The 14,633-nt window shown below is 52.4% G+C and overlaps 6 protein-coding genes across 6 annotated transcripts; 2 read left to right on the top strand and 4 right to left on the bottom strand.

The window, feature by feature from the left end:
• Window positions 1-624: 624 nt before the first annotated feature.
• COCSADRAFT_157233 (uncharacterized protein) lies at window positions 625-2,971 on the bottom strand (the record flags this gene model as incomplete). The annotated part of the gene is made up of 2 exons (XM_007698151.1): window positions 625-2,743; window positions 2,805-2,971. The coding sequence occupies 2 exons, from the start codon at window positions 2,969-2,971 to the stop codon at window positions 625-627; spliced, it is 2,286 nt and encodes a 761-aa protein (XP_007696341.1).
• Window positions 2,972-4,497: 1,526 nt separating this feature from the next.
• COCSADRAFT_80486 (uncharacterized protein) lies at window positions 4,498-5,483 on the bottom strand (the record flags this gene model as incomplete). Its single annotated transcript, XM_007698152.1, has 3 exons — window positions 4,498-4,974; window positions 5,026-5,291; window positions 5,396-5,483. The coding sequence occupies 3 exons, from the start codon at window positions 5,481-5,483 to the stop codon at window positions 4,498-4,500; spliced, it is 831 nt and encodes a 276-aa protein (XP_007696342.1).
• Window positions 5,484-6,317: 834 nt separating this feature from the next.
• On the top strand, window positions 6,318-7,382 carry COCSADRAFT_33697 (uncharacterized protein). The gene has a single exon (XM_007697414.1). It carries the CDS (start codon window positions 6,793-6,795, stop codon window positions 7,003-7,005), a length of 213 nt encoding a protein of 70 aa, XP_007695604.1. The 5' UTR covers window positions 6,318-6,792; the 3' UTR covers window positions 7,006-7,382.
• A 1,960-nt stretch (window positions 7,383-9,342) lies between these two features.
• COCSADRAFT_109835 (uncharacterized protein) lies at window positions 9,343-11,994 on the top strand. The gene is made up of 5 exons (XM_007698153.1): window positions 9,343-9,605; window positions 9,675-9,955; window positions 10,003-10,072; window positions 10,126-11,307; window positions 11,371-11,994. The coding sequence occupies exons 2-5, from the start codon at window positions 9,798-9,800 to the stop codon at window positions 11,644-11,646; spliced, it is 1,686 nt and encodes a 561-aa protein (XP_007696343.1). The 5' UTR covers window positions 9,343-9,605; window positions 9,675-9,797; the 3' UTR covers window positions 11,647-11,994.
• Window positions 11,995-12,892: 898 nt separating this feature from the next.
• On the bottom strand, window positions 12,893-14,002 carry COCSADRAFT_81050 (uncharacterized protein; the record flags this gene model as incomplete). The annotated part of the gene is made up of 1 exon (XM_007698154.1): window positions 12,893-14,002. One exon carries the CDS (start codon window positions 14,000-14,002, stop codon window positions 12,893-12,895), a length of 1,110 nt encoding a protein of 369 aa, XP_007696344.1.
• A 279-nt stretch (window positions 14,003-14,281) lies between these two features.
• On the bottom strand, window positions 14,282-14,632 carry COCSADRAFT_80233 (uncharacterized protein; the record flags this gene model as incomplete). The annotated part of the gene is made up of 1 exon (XM_007698155.1): window positions 14,282-14,632. A coding segment is annotated over one exon (351 nt), but the record flags the coding sequence as incomplete, so codon positions are not given.
• Between the last annotated feature and the right edge of the window lies 1 nt (window position 14,633).

A 14,633-nucleotide genomic window follows, 5' to 3' on the forward strand; every position in this document is an offset into this window, starting at 1 on the left:
GGGGGGGAGATGGAAGGTTATATAGCGTTTTTTTTGTATAACTACCATTTTTATCCGATTTTATGTACCACATACTGCATAGAATGGATAACACCAAACACAAGATTTCAAGCACAGAGTTGATACCCAAGTAACAGTATGATATTTCTATTCCCTATTCCTATCCCATCCCTATCCCCTCATATACCCATTTCTTTCATTCTTCTCATTTTCATAGTTTTCGTATCTAATCATATATGTTCATACACCAACACGCACACACAAAAATCTATAAACATGCAAGGAGTTGAGTGAACCCAAGCAAAAAAAAAGGAACGTGGGAAGTGTAAATAGAAAAAGAACGAAAAGAAAAAGCGCCGTGCCCAATGCCGCTGTGCATGACAATGCCAAACAAAGACGCTAAGTTTATGTAATAGTAAAGTGTGCGGATACAGAAAAAAAAAGAGGTTGCCTCTAAACAAAAAAGCAACAGTACAGTAAGTAGCAGCAATCTGACCAGAAAAGAAAAAAACAACAACAAGCATTGTAAACAAGGTACGATGCAATGATGCAGTATTGTCTAAAGAGGCAAAAGAAACGGAGTGTACCACTTCTCACACACTTGTGTCTCTCCACTCACATGACCTAGTCGTCCATATCACGCGACATGCCAGCCTGGCTTCCCTCAAAGTTCCTCACCTTTTGCGCATGATTAAAGCTAATCATACTGCGCATCGGGTTCTTGCGCGCAGCACTGACCATGCTGGGGGAAGGAGGATGTCTGGATGCACGCACGCTGCCGGTTCCGTACTGGACCTCGTCGAACAAGTGATCGTACTGTCCTTGGGTCAGGCTATCCTTGCGAGACTTGCCAGATGAAGATGAGGATGATGTTTTGACGGGGCGTACAGTAGAGACTTCGCTAGGTTCGGATGCGTGAGCAGCTTTGGACTTGGAAGACCGGGAGGAACGGTGGGGACGCAGAGATTCATCATCTTCAGCCGAATCAGGGGTCCTATGGGAACGAGAGCGATGAGAGCGCCTGGACGATTTGCTGATCGTGGATTCGTCGTCATCAGTATGCTTTTTGCTGCGGTGGGTGGTCGAAGACTCGGCGTTATCGGCGTGCTTCCTGCTGCGGCGGCTGACAGAGGTTTCGGCATCGTCATTCTCCTTGCTCTTGTGACGGTGGGATCGGTGTCTGCGGCGTGGACCATCGCCAATCTGCGAGATGCTGTCACTGGGCACCACAGTGTCGAGATCATCTTCAGTCATGTCGTCAAAGTCGAAATCATCGATAAAGTCCTCATCTTCTTCTTCTTCTACCACCTCTTGGGTCTTGGCCTTGTCACGTTTGAAGAGATTGCTGACAATTGAGGCAGCCTTGGACGGAACCTTGGGAGGGACCTTGGATTCAACTGGTGGTGGAGAAGTATCACGCTCCCTGCGACTGCTAGTGTGCTTGCTATGCGATGACTTTGCTTTTGATCTGCTTGTGTGATGCGAACGAACGCTACCCGCAGCGCTCTGCATATCCTCATCGTCGGCGACAAAAGACGAGATGAAGGAGCTGGCCGCAGCACTTGGAGCTGCGCTGTACGCCTTGGAGACGACACTGTGAGACTTGTGTGGCCGTGGTGGCTTCAGAGACGAAGATGTTGGCTCTGGCCTGGCTGCCGACACTGTGCTCCTTGCTTGCTCCCTTGCCTGCTCAAGCATCAACAAGTCGGGGCTAGTACTGGCACGGTCAGATGCCCTAAGCCTTGAGGGAGCGGCTGAGGGTGCACGAGAGTAGGCCGGCGCATACTCAATCTCGAGCGGCTTTGCATACTCGAGGGCGCGAGCCTGGGCAAGGGCACTTGGGGCACCGAACTGGGAAGGCGAGTAGTAGTCGGCCGGGGCAGCCTCGATTTGGCGAGGGACCGATGACCTTGGAATCTGAGAGGCGCGTGAATAGGTCGACCGCGCGTCGTCGTTGTCATCGTTGTTGCGGTGTACTGATGGAGCAGGTTTTGGCGGAGCGGTCGTCTCAGGTGCGGGCTGTGCGGGCTGCGCTGGCTGAGCTGGCGGTTCGGGTTGTGGGGTTTGCTGGGGTGGTTCAGGCTGCGCCGGGGTCTGAGCGAAAACAGTTGCCGCAGTCTTGACCGCGCTTTTGGCATCGAGGAAAGCGTTGAACTCGGCCTCTTTCTTTGCGCTGTCACGCTCACTCCGGGCGAATGCATAGGCAACAGCAGCTCCTGCAGCGGCTCCAAGAAGTGCGCCAAAGAGTTGCTTGCCGGCACCTTCACCGGACTCGGATTTGGTGGCCTGCTGCTGAGGGGGGGAAGACATGACGTCGTCTGCAGAGAAACTTCGGACTACAGTGGGTGGTTTTGCAACAGCTGGCTCGGCCTGTTGTGGTGCGGCAGTCGTATGTGCGGTCCTCGAGGCAGACGTGTAGGTGTTGCTGGTAGAAGAGCTTTCGCGGTAGGAAGTGGAAGTGGAAGTGGTGGTGGTTGTGGTGACTGTTCGTGACCACGTGATGATTCTGCTGTGCTGGTAAACAGTGCCGTCTTCTGCGATGTCGGGCCCGTTGCGGTAGACAGCCTCGATGCTATTTCCGTCAAAGTCAAGTACTGCAGCGTTGAAGTGGCCTGTTTCCGTGCATCGAGTGGCTGGGCTTCCGTTGGGGCGACCGCCAGCTTTCAATGCTGCGGTGTAGAAGTTGCGGACCGCGGTTGTGCTGGGAGCGGTGAAGGCAATGTGTGCGGCACCAGCCTTTACGCTACTAAGGAGTTAGTTGCGGTGTACTTGATAGACATGGGCTGATGAATTGTGGTTCGTACCCAGGCGTCTCTTGGCAGAGGAAGAAGTCGGCATTGTGAATACCTAGTCCGATCTGGTGGCCAGACTCTCCAATGTAGCGGTAGCCCAGGGGCTGGAGCGCCGAGAGAAAGAAGGATGTCGAGGTTGGAAGATGGGTGACTGTGAGGCCTATGTGGGCGACGGGCATTGCTGGGGGTGGCCGTGTGGATGAGAGTATGTATGTACACAGTGGGGATGTAGAGTAGTGAGGTAGAGGGTGAGGGAGAAGGTGGGGGGGTTCAGAATTTGGTTGTTCAATGTCAATGTTTTTGGGTGATGGCAAGGCAAGTCGAGCATCTGTACCGGGTCGTGGTACGGCGTGGAGGTTTATATCACAAGTGACGCGGTGCAGGAGCCGTGTGTGGATGCGTGGTGGAGGGAGTATAGCACAGCGTCCGGGTCCGGTTGGCTGGCCTTGCGGAAAAGGCAGTGAGTGGTAGTGTCCAGGGCACCCACAGCTGCAGGCGGGAATCAGGGAGGCCGCTGTCAACAAGTCGAGATGCTGCCACATGTCCTGCGTCTGCAGGCTAACAAATTTGTAAAGGTAAGCGATGCAGCAGTGGCGGGTATTGGCTACTGACCGCCGGCCCGCAACCGCGAGTGGTTTAAGCTGAGCGCACGCTTCACTACGGCCATGACGCTGCGCTGCAAATGCCTCTGTGCCTCTCTAGTCGCTTGTCGCGTGCGGTCGACTATTTGCCGTCTGCGGTCTGGACACACCATCGCTCGCCGCACTGGGCGCTATTTGCTATGGTCTGACGTCGTCGGCGACGAAACGGGGCGGGCTTTGCTGTGTGGTGTACAACCAAGGCCCAGAACGGCAACCCTGGTGAGGCGGTCACGGGGTCGCCCTCACCGCGCCCTGATGGTGGCGGTCGCTGGCAGAGGTCGCGTCAAGCTGCCTTGTAGTTGCTTTTGGCCATGTTCGCTGAGCATCGTGGGAGATCGGCGATGGCATGCGGCTCCCGGCCTCTCCTCACCCAGCCCGTCACTCTCCCGCCGCATGCGCGCCGACGAGCCACCCATGCCGCCCGCCCTAGTCCCCAATCAGGCTTAGCCCCTCGTACATGTCACAGAGGGGTCAACGGCTCTCAGTGCGAACATGACGTGAAGGCGTTAACTTTTCTTTTCATTCGCCAGCAGTTACATTGCTGACACTCCTGATCATCGTGCTCGCCATGTCCATCGCCATCTATCTATGCTACACACGTACACGTCCTGACAAAAGGAGCCGCCATTACCTACACCCACACAAGTAGAGCCCAATATCCAGCCACACATAAGCCCACTGCCAACACACCACTCGGTCGACTGCGCCACACTAGACACAAACAAACAAAAAAAGTGAAAAGAAAAACCAAAGAAAAACACGAGGTGCGGGGCAGGTTGAGCTGCCCTGCTGTCTTCCAAAGAAGACCGATGTTTGTGCGTTGAGCCAGAGTAGTTGTTTTGTTGTAAAAGAACCTCAGGCACCCGCCCAAAATCACATGCAGTAAGCGTTCCGGCTGTCGATGTTGTAATCTAAGCCCCAAACTGCCTCTGCCCCGTATCAATTTCCTAGTCCTGCGGTAGTCCGGTCTCCAATCCGACTCGTCGACCTTTTTCTTGTTGCTGCATATGGGCATGTTGGCGTGTTGGCCATGGATAGGTCCCTCCCTTCGGCTGGCCACTCATCTAGAAGATATTCCACACGTCCTCGGCCGCATGGCAGAACTTACTGCACGCAACGCTGGCACTGAGGTTGAACTGACTAATCGCGATGCTGTCGTCCTTGATGTCGTCGGCAAAGTCGTCGTTGCCCTTGGCCATGGCACCAACAAACACGGCAATGCTCTCGCCCTTGTTGAGGCTTCCAATGTAGTCGCTCACTCGCACAACCTCCGAGTCAAAGCTGAGCGTTACCTTTCGGCAGTTTGGTGGTAAGTGGTCTGTGATGGGGTTCTTGATCACCTCAATGAGCTTCTCTTGCGATGTGGTTGACCGGATCTGATGTCTGTGAAGCAGCTGCACCATGAGACCAGCAAATCGCTTAAACGTACGCGGAATGCGCACGGTAGGGCTGACCCGGATGAGTACGTTCTTGGACGTGTGGATGTAGATCTGAAGCCTGCCCGCCTTGTTGATTGGCGAGTCAAGTAGGGTGAGGAGACACTGCGTCGCCACGTTAGCTGATTAACACCATTAGCCTCCTCTTGTACGCACTTGGTGTGTAATGTCTGGTCGAGCCTCGCTGATGTCGCGCCCCATTTTCCGCATTACGCCAATGTGGTCGTCACTGTTGAGCAGGTTGTATTTATCCTCGCGCGCACCGGGTCCTCGGCCATTTCCATGTGACGCCTTGTACGTCTCGAGTGTGGCGCTGCAGAGCACGACAATCAGCCGTTGTGTGTCCTTGTCGTTGGTGGGGATAGGAGCATGTTGCTCTGCCACCAGTCTCGGCAGCTCTGGAGGAGGCATCGACTGTGTTCCTGCGGGTAGTACGGCAATATTAGCCTTGTCCTTGGTCAAGAAGTAGCAGGAGCAGCATGAGGAAGAGGGGTAAGAGCAATCGGGAAGCAAGCTGTCGACATACTTGCGCGCTTCTTTGCCCGGTCGGGTGAGCCACGCGAGGAAGGTCTGTCGACTGGCGATTTGGGGCTTCCAATCTTCGCGGGAGCCATGTTGAATTTATGTGCTGAAACAAGCAAGTCCTGCTGCTGTGGGCGTATGTTACTGGTGGCGGCGGAGTAACTGTGGGAATGCGCCAACGCGGTCAGGTAGGAGAATGGGTCCTTTTGTCGAGGTATCTACAAGTCAGCAAATCCGAAAACAATTACACAGATCAAGTTGTTTGTCTTATACAGGTATGTCAACGCAGTTGAGATGGAGATAGAGTTGATATAACCACGCGTTCTTTTTGAGCAGACTGTTGGTGAGGAGAACCTTTTCTCTCGGCCGGCCAATCACAGCCAAGCCGAGCCGGCGCTTACGTGAGAGCCTTTACTAAGCCCATACCATGCTAGAAGCAGCAAAAGCTGCTCGCATCACCTGTATCTTCGGTAACGCCATACTATTAAACCATATTATTCGGCTGGTTTCTACTGGACTTCGCTCAATTTCCCTGGACTTGATTGTCCTCAACCGGACTTTGCATAGACCAAAATAGTTGTGATGTAGCCCACATCGTCTATCCACAATTCTCCGAGGCAACCTACCACCGTAATACCGGACTCGGAGTTTGGTTTCACATTTATCTTACCAATTGTAAGCAGCGCCGGCGACCTTTGCCCTAGGCAGACTGTACGCCTAAGGCGAGCTGTCATTCGTGCCCCGGAGACGTTCGGGTCGAAGCTGGCGGTTAAAGCAGGTCGGGTTTAGAGCATACTATCGGTAGTAACCGACGTGGTGCGGGAAACTCGGACTTGATGGGATCCACAGGCGTGGGCCTTCGATGCAGAAGCCCTGTTGTGGGCCGGCTCGCAGTAATTATGCTTGGGCTGAGCATTGCAAACTTCTGCAACGAGAGCGTCTCACCATGGTCTCTTGGCCCGCCTTGAATTTGAAACATCCACCATATCGCACAATCGCCTCACGTTGGACATGTCGCCATACGCAAGGCGTATGGCTTCTGAGGTAAACATCATGCGAGCGGCCAAGATTTCCAAGAGGTCAGCTCATGGGCGAAACGACGTGGGTTTGGCCGACGCGCCGTTGCCGTGTGCCTGTCAGTGGAGATACATGAACGCTAGCTGTCGCACTCTCGCGATACTATCTCGCAGCTGCCCAACAAACATCACGTTCACTTACTTTTGATTCTTCACCACATCGCCGGCGATATCTTTTTATTTCATTCCCTTTACTGGCAGCCGGCTGTCCATCTTCCCCGATTGTAATCACAAACCTTGCCATTGTCCCCGCAAACTCCAACGTCAGCCTAAGCCAAATCTGTCCGACACCAACAAAAAGTCCCCGACAAATACTCCTTTCAGAATGAGTTTCTCGTGGCTCGCACCAATCCTCACACCCGCTGCGCTACGCTCAGTAGAAGCAGACGGCCGACCAGTCATTACACTATTCCTTGTCATCTTCGGCCTCTCGGTTCTCGGCGCGGTGATCTGGTATGTCCACTTTGTGACATCCAAAATGTACCCGAAGAAGAAGGAAGCGAAGAAGGGAAAGATGCTCGGCTTTATCAAGCGGTAGAGCGGGCAAAGCAATCAGGAAAAAAAAGAATAAGGGTCCGGTCCAAGCATCCCAAGCATCGCTCTGATCGACCCTCCCCACACGTACATTTGTCATCCTCGTGGCTGCAGTGTCCTACGGCTACTACAGCGATTTTCATTTTCAAATACCCCCCTGGAGTGTCGACATGCGCATATCTCTCCGTCGAGTCTTTTCTTTTTCAGCAGACATATCCTCCATCATCTCCGACCACTTTTCTCCCGCGCGACAAATTATCTTCCGACTGGCATGTAAAAACTGCGTGCGTGTCAACCCGACTTGGATGCAGACAGTCAAGCAGGCTTCAAGACTACTTTGTACCTTATTCGCAAAACGTCTTGTGATACTTTCAATATAATACATATTTTTTTTCATCTCATCGAGCATGTGTTATTACCAATTTCAAATAACTATGTGAAGACGAATTACATCAGCGGCCATGCTTACCTCCAAACATGTCACAGTACCTTTCAGTATGACCTCTACATGACCACTTCACTACCCTCCCTCAACGGTCCAAAATCGCCATCATCACCGGCGCTTCGTGAGGGCATCGGCGCAGACTTGGCGTTAGAGTTGGCGCAGCGATGGGAGCAAAGCAGAGGCCAATTGCCCGTTTATATCCAGTCAAACCATATTTAACTGCTGACATTCCTGACAGGTTACACTTGTATACATATTGGGGGCTGGAAGCGAGTCACGAGAGAAGTTTGCATATAAGATTTGGCTTGGTGGACAAACGGTGGCGTATCAACGATTTGTCCAAGCCCAATCTCAAGCACATAGATGCACCCACGAAGACTTGTAGCCGCGGGGAGAAGAACAGGGGTTCGAGACAGCATTTTGTGTTAGTAACGCTGGCGCGGTATTCAACAAGTCTGTACGTGGTGAACACAGCACAATACCTACGCCTCAATCTTCCACGCAGTCATCCTCCTTACAGGAGCCCATAGTGCCAACACCGGCGACAGAACAGGTAAACACGATCGTCCCATCAGCGCACGGCCACGTTTCGCCAACCCGTTCGCTTGCACGCAGGTCTGCCAAAGCCACACAACTCGAAGGAGCATACGCGCAGTTTCTAGCGCCGCACAAATTGAGGCTGGTGCAACGAGCGTGCCGTCAATGCCGTTTTGCGCCCCTCCCTGGGCCACATCGAGTCGGAGATGGCTGAGAAGACGGTGAGCATCAGCGAATAGGGTGGGCGGTAGAGAGGATGTTGCAGAGACTGTGGCAGGGCGCTGTGGCGGAGGGCGCAAAAAGTGGAGTTTCGGGACCAACTATTTCCGCAAGCGGGCGGTTTCTTCATGCTGTGGGATGGAGACCTGTCATTGTTTTGGGGAGGGCGCGGCTTCGTTGTTCTTTCAATGCTCTACTGGTGCTAGAGTGGTAGTGGTAGGAGTGGTGTTTGGGGGTGTTCCAAGACTGGAAATGTTTGGGTGGAGAAGAGGATATGCTGTTGGTCGGATATAGTTGCTTGTAGTTGTGAAGGGAAGGTAGCGCCGTAGTACGGCCGGTGAAACATGCAAAACATAGCGGACCGTCGTGCAAAAGTCGGGTTTGGTAGTGGTGGTGATGCCGCTGTGCTGGGTGTGGGCCGTTGCGACGTGGGTGTATGTAATCGTATACGCCCGCTCGAACAGTCCATGCTAACCACATGTACTTGGGTATGTATCGTCGGCTTTGTGTAAGTATGGACCGAGGCTAGATCTGGAGTCGAGACGACTAGTCCCCGCTGTAAGATCAAGATGGTGTTAGTAGGTGGCCTGGGGCACCCGCCGTGGTACGACGCTTCAGCCAAGGCATCCATCTCTTAACATCGGCTGTCACTTGCAACCAAGTCGGACCATTCTCATAGCCCACGAAAAGCTTGTGTTCTCGTATAATACATACTACACATACATGGACAAGACATTCGGGCCAGAAGCGTCGGAGCAGCCAGCAACTGATGGAGTCAAAGGGCTGGTGGTTATGCGTCGGCAGTTGAGGCTCGCCCACTTGGCCGATCAGGGGCGCCACATCGAGCCGCCGGGCTCTAACGCTCTGTGTTTTAGCTTTGGCCCCAAAACGCCTCTCAAACGTCCCCCTTCAGCCTTTCCCATGCCAAAGACGAAGATTCATGGCCGCCCGGGTTTCAGACCCCCCGCTTGGCATCTCTTGCACTCGAATCCGTCCATAGTCGCCCTCTAATTGGCTAGTCTGCCCGTTCGCGACGCCTGCTCTATGGCAGCACCGTGCTGCGTCGCAACAGAGGCCATTCAAAGTGGTTCGACTTCTGCTACCGTTTCGCCTTGTTGGTCCCAAAGGGCCCTGGGATCCCCATCCATTCCCAGCGTCTGACTAACTGAGACCCCATTACCCACTTGCTGCTGGCTCTGTCGACATGACCTGACCTACCCTATCCCCGTCATTGCCGCTTTGTCCCTCTTTTTGCTCGTCGCCGCTGCACACTGCTGGCTTATAGACTTTTGTTTCCCCGACTCGCCCCTAGACTCACCCGACTTCATGCCGGTTCTTCCTTAGCCGCGTCATCCAACGCCTCTCTGCGAGCTCTTCTCTTCTTTTTGTGCGGGCACTTTTTAGTACGTAGGCGTGTGTTGTCGTTGTCGAAGTTGCTGGACCTCTCGAGACTAATGATATTGCGCATCCAGATTACTTAGACACTCTTTGAATTTACGAATTCTCCACTCGGCCACATTCAGCAGGTCTGAAGCCCATCGGCATCCACCGACAGGCGCTCTACGGTTACTGCACTCTCGCTCCACATAGTAGTCATGTCCTTCACTACCAGTTTAACGGGCCGCGAGCGGTCAAGATGGCCGCCCCTTACCCGCATGCTCATGTCTGGCGAGATGTCAGATGAAAGGGCGCGAGAGTTGACACGAAAAGAGAAGTTTGACGTCTGGATGGTCAACGAGGGTTACCGAAGATTGTGAGCGCGACTCTGCGAGCCGATTGGAGAACTTGACTAATAATCAGCTTCGTCTTTACTTTTGCCATTCTCCACGTCATGGTCTTCGTCTTTGGTATGATGAATTACGGACTAAAGGTAGGCATTCCTCATTCTGTACTTCTGCACACCGCGCTCACGTAACAACCTAGGACAATGTCATCGCAGTGAGACAAACCTTTGGCCTGACCTACCCCATCGCTCGTTCAGCAGCTCTTGTGCTCCACGTCGACGTCGCTTTTATTCTGTTCCCAGTATGCAGGAACCTAATTTCCATGGCTCGTCGTACGCCTCTAAACGACGTAATCCCCTTTGACAAGAACATCACCTTTCACAAGCTTGTCGCTTGGTCCATTGTCTTCTTCTCCTGGGTCCACACCATTGCCCATTGGAACAATCTTGCCCGGTTCTCGGCCGTCAACAACCTCGGATTCATGGGCTTCATCCTCGCCAACCTTGCTACTGGTCCCGGTTGGAGTGGTTATGTCATGTTGATCTGTTTGATGGCCATCGCACTCACGGCAGCGGAAAAGGCTCGTCGCGCAAACTTTGAACGCTTCTGGTACATGCACCACCTCTTCATTGTCTTCTTCATCTTCTGGTCCATCCACGGAGCCTTTTGCATGATTCAGCCCGACTTTGCGCCTTTCTGCGACGGTATCGGTGTCTTCTGGGAGTACTGGATGTACGGTGGATTTGCGTACCTCGCTGAGCGTATCGCGCGTGAAGTCAGGGGACGACACAAGACGTACATTTCAAAGGTCATTCAGCATCCCAGTAATGTTTGCGAGGTCCAGATCAAGAAGGAGCACACCACAACCCGTGCTGGACAGTACATCTTCTTGTGCTGCCCTGAAATCTCCATCTGGCAATATCACCCCTTCACGCTTACTAGCGCACCCGAGGAAGACTACATCTCCGTTCACATCCGTATGGTCGGTAACTTCACCAAAGCATTCGGTCAAGCCCTGGGCTGCAGCACAGAGAAGAAGCCCGCAGGTGAGAAGGGTGAAAAGGGCATCTCAAGCGAGGAGATTGCTCTGCGCCAGATCCTCCCCCGTGTCTACATTGACGGACCTTTTGGTTCCGCTTCTGAAGACGTGTTCAAGTTCGAAGTCGCCGTCCTCTGCGGTGCCGGTATTGGTGTCACACCCTTCGCCTCCATCCTTAAGAGTATCTGGTACCGCATGAACTACCCCCAGGGCTCACGCACGCGCCTCCGAAAAGTCTACTTCTTCTGGATTTGCAGAGATTTCGGTTCGTTCGAGTGGTTCCGATCGTTGCTGCTTGCTATCGAGGCTCAAGATGTCGATGACCACATTGAGATTCACACTGTAAGTTCCTGTTCCCCTCTCACCACGCCCTATATATTGTCCAAGATGCTAATGACGATATAGTACCTCACCGCAAAGATCAAAGCAGATGACGCAACAAACATCATGATCAATGACGCAAACGCCGAACAAGACGCCATCACCGGTCTCCGCGCCCCTACAAACTTTGGTCGTCCAAACTGGGACATGATCTTCAAGTCCATCCGCAAAATCCATTCCCCCGCCGAGGCCGGTGTCTTCTTCTGCGGTCCCAAGGGTCTCGGTTCCACCCTTCACGTCAAATGCAACATGTACTCCGAGCCTGGCTTCAGTTTCGTATGGGGTAAAGAGAACTTCTAAGTCTCGTGTACCGCGACTCGCATCCAAGGAAACGATAGGATGGAAGGGAATTGTCTGTTGGAGGAGGAAGAAAAGAGTAAAGTGGATTCGAGATACCATAACCCATTATTTTTTTGATTTCTTTATTACTTTACGCGTTACTTACAAACCATTGGGAAGCGAATTTCTTGCAACCTTTATCTTATTATCCGTTGTATATATAGTAATTCGCTCATCTGGCATCACTACCACACCCCCGCCTTTTTTTCCTGTTATCGTCATTTGTTGTTATCGGTTTATTATGTTCTCAGACTTAATTCAACTCCCAGCTGCGAGTTCGGCTGCGATCAATGTTCATCAATGACCATCTTAGTAAAACATAAAAAAATGATATATAGATTCATACGTACATTCATATGCACAGTATAGTACATGAGTAATGCAATCATCTACAAAGATCCTTCTAGTAAAAGAAAAAAGGGGGGGGCAATAAACAGACTCTATTGATACCAAACCTCGCTATAGTCTATTATACCTACCAGATCTATATCAAAACCGCCCTTTCATTATACGCGCCAAATCCAGCCCAGCCCCCAAGCCACAGCCCCCAAGCCACCACTGCAACAAAAGAAAAGAGATCCCTAGGCATCTACGTCCCCTTATATCGGGCGCGCCTGGGGCAAAAAGAAAATCACGCCACAAGACCCCCCCGTTCATGCGGCGCTCAGAGTGCCAAGACACCCCTCGAAACAGCGTATGCCGCAACTTCTTTTTTCTCTCTCTCCCTTCTCTAGTACTTTCGAGCTAAGATGGCGGGTATTACCGGGCAAACTACTGTGGTACCTTGCATACGGCCTCCCTTGTCTCCCTTCCTTCCCTAACTCCCCTACCGACCCTCGAACCCCCCGGTCCCCCACCCCCGACGTCCTTCAAACCAGCGTTTCCAAGTACGAAGCTTACTGGATCCTTCTTCTTTGTCACTGCGGACAAGGGGTCGGTTAAAGTGGGGTCTAAACGCGGACGGTGTGACGCAAAGGAACGATGGTCAAGCTTTTTGTGTCTCGGGAGCCAAGAGGCTTGGGAGAAGTTCATGGGATATTTGCATTGAATTGTTTGGGCAGAGAATCTTCGATTCGATGTCATATCGAGGGCTTTTGACAAGGGAAGGGGGGTTGTGGGGCTCGGGCTTGTTATGGGTATTGCTCGTTTAGAAGGAGGGAGCTTCGCGAGGATTACCGCATTTTGAGGGCCTGGAACTGTGGAAGGACTAGAGTGGGGTTTTCCAGCCCGAGGCTTGCCAACTGGTGATGTCTATGAGGCCTGTGAGTTCTTTGACTCCGGGCTGTATTCCTTCGCCGACGGTTACGTCGTGAGCGCCTATTACCCAGACGTAGTCTTTTCGCGCAAATTCCCTTGTGCGCAGCATGGTGTTGACTGCCTGCTCGGGGTCCAAATGCATACAGCCTTTTGAGTAAGGCGGACGAGCAGTGCGGTTTGGATCTTGGAGGATGTTGACGTGGTGGAAGCAGTCGCCGCCCAAGAGTACAAACGAGCTTTCCTTGTCACCAGAGCCAGAAGTCGTTCTCACTAGCATCATCTGGTGCCCTGGTGAATGTCCTGGTGCATCGATAATGTACACTGCTCCATCACCAAAGACATCGTATGCCCGCTCAAAAGCACCCAGACGTATCCACTCTGGTTTCTTCAAGTCAACAGCAGCATACTTTCCTCCCCTCAACCCTTCCATAACCTGACCCGCTCTCTTGTCTCCAGTATCTTGGAGTAAGTCATCAGGTATATAGCACTCTACAACCTTCCTGCTTCCATCCACAGGCAGCGTGTCACTTAACGTCGGTGCCCTCTCCTCAGCGGGATAACCTGGACGTGCATAAGTACAACACGTTGGTCCCACCCACAACTCTGCGCCTTCGAATCCGCCTTTTGCCCCATCACCCATATGATCAAAATGCATATGCGAGAAGACGACAGCCTTGATCTTCTCTGGCTGCTGCTCGGGTGAGCCATGTTCTCTGAGAATATACTCAGGAGACTTGGGCTCACACTTGAATACGGGAAGTACAGTTTCCTGGATGAGTGGGGGTAGATTTTCGAGGTCTGGCCGTATGCCGAGGTCAAACATGTACTTTGTTCCGGATGCTGTATGCTCGATCAGGAAGACATAGTCCGGGGCGTAATATGTTTTTCGCTCCTCTTTTGATGCTTGTGATTCTGAGGGGTCATTGGGATTGTCCGAGTCTGGAAGCAGGACTAGGTCATAGGGGATGTAGAGGCCGCCGGCTTGGATGAGGTGGACTTTGCATGTTGCGTCCGAGTGGGGTATGGGATGCCATGTGATTTCTGGGAATGTCTCTGTCATTATGACAGTTGGGAGGTGTGAAGAGTCTGGAAGTTGATGTTTGACATGTGGTGTGGCTTTAGTCTTTGATAAGATGAGTGCAGTAGACCAGCTCAGTAAGCTCATGTAGTGTTGCGGGTGGTTTATGACGTCACATACATTTTATAGCAACTTTGGTAACGTGCTGGATAAGCGAGTTGGCCAGGCAAGCGAGTTGGCCACCCCACCAAGTTTGCGCATCTTTATGAACGTATATCTCAACAACGCAATATTATAATATATAGAGAGTAATAGAGTGGACTAAGTAGTATCTAGAGTATCTTTTTTGCATGTACGCGAATTATGACCAGTCTCTCTACACCTGCTACACCGCGCTAGAGCCTGGCGGCTAACACCTGATCGCTCCCCTCCTTGACGCTCTTCATGAGCAATCTGCTGATCAGCCTCGCGCTGAGCGAGTAGATCCTCGCCGGCTCCCTTTGTAAGGACTCCACGCTTCTGTATCCGCTTTTTCTTACGTTTTCTACGCTCTGATACTGCTGTATTAGCTTTCTCGAGGCTGGCTATCCGATCCCGCATCAGCTCAGCTGAGAGTATCATTACCTCAGCTCCCTTCTTAAGCTGGTTAATCGCCGCGATAATTGAAGCTGGT

Source organism: Bipolaris sorokiniana, assembly GCF_000338995.1.
Source record: "Bipolaris sorokiniana ND90Pr unplaced genomic scaffold COCSAscaffold_2, whole genome shotgun sequence".
In the NCBI taxonomy this organism is placed as follows: Eukaryota; Fungi; Ascomycota; class Dothideomycetes; order Pleosporales; family Pleosporaceae; genus Bipolaris; species Bipolaris sorokiniana.

Excerpts from the sequence above, each read along its gene's own strand:
- COCSADRAFT_33697 (XM_007697414.1), top strand. The coding sequence starts at position 6,793 with ATGAGTTTCTCGTGGCTCGCACCAATCCTCACACCCGCTGCGCTACGC.
- COCSADRAFT_109835 (XM_007698153.1), top strand. The coding sequence starts at position 9,798 with ATGTCCTTCACTACCAGTTTAACGGGCCGCGAGCGGTCAAGATGGCCG. Across the intron at positions 10,073-10,125 it reads TGATGAATTACGGACTAAAG|GACAATGTCATCGCAGTGAG; the intron begins GTAGGCATTCCT and ends GTAACAACCTAG. Across the intron at positions 11,308-11,370 it reads ACCACATTGAGATTCACACT|TACCTCACCGCAAAGATCAA; the intron begins GTAAGTTCCTGT and ends ATGACGATATAG.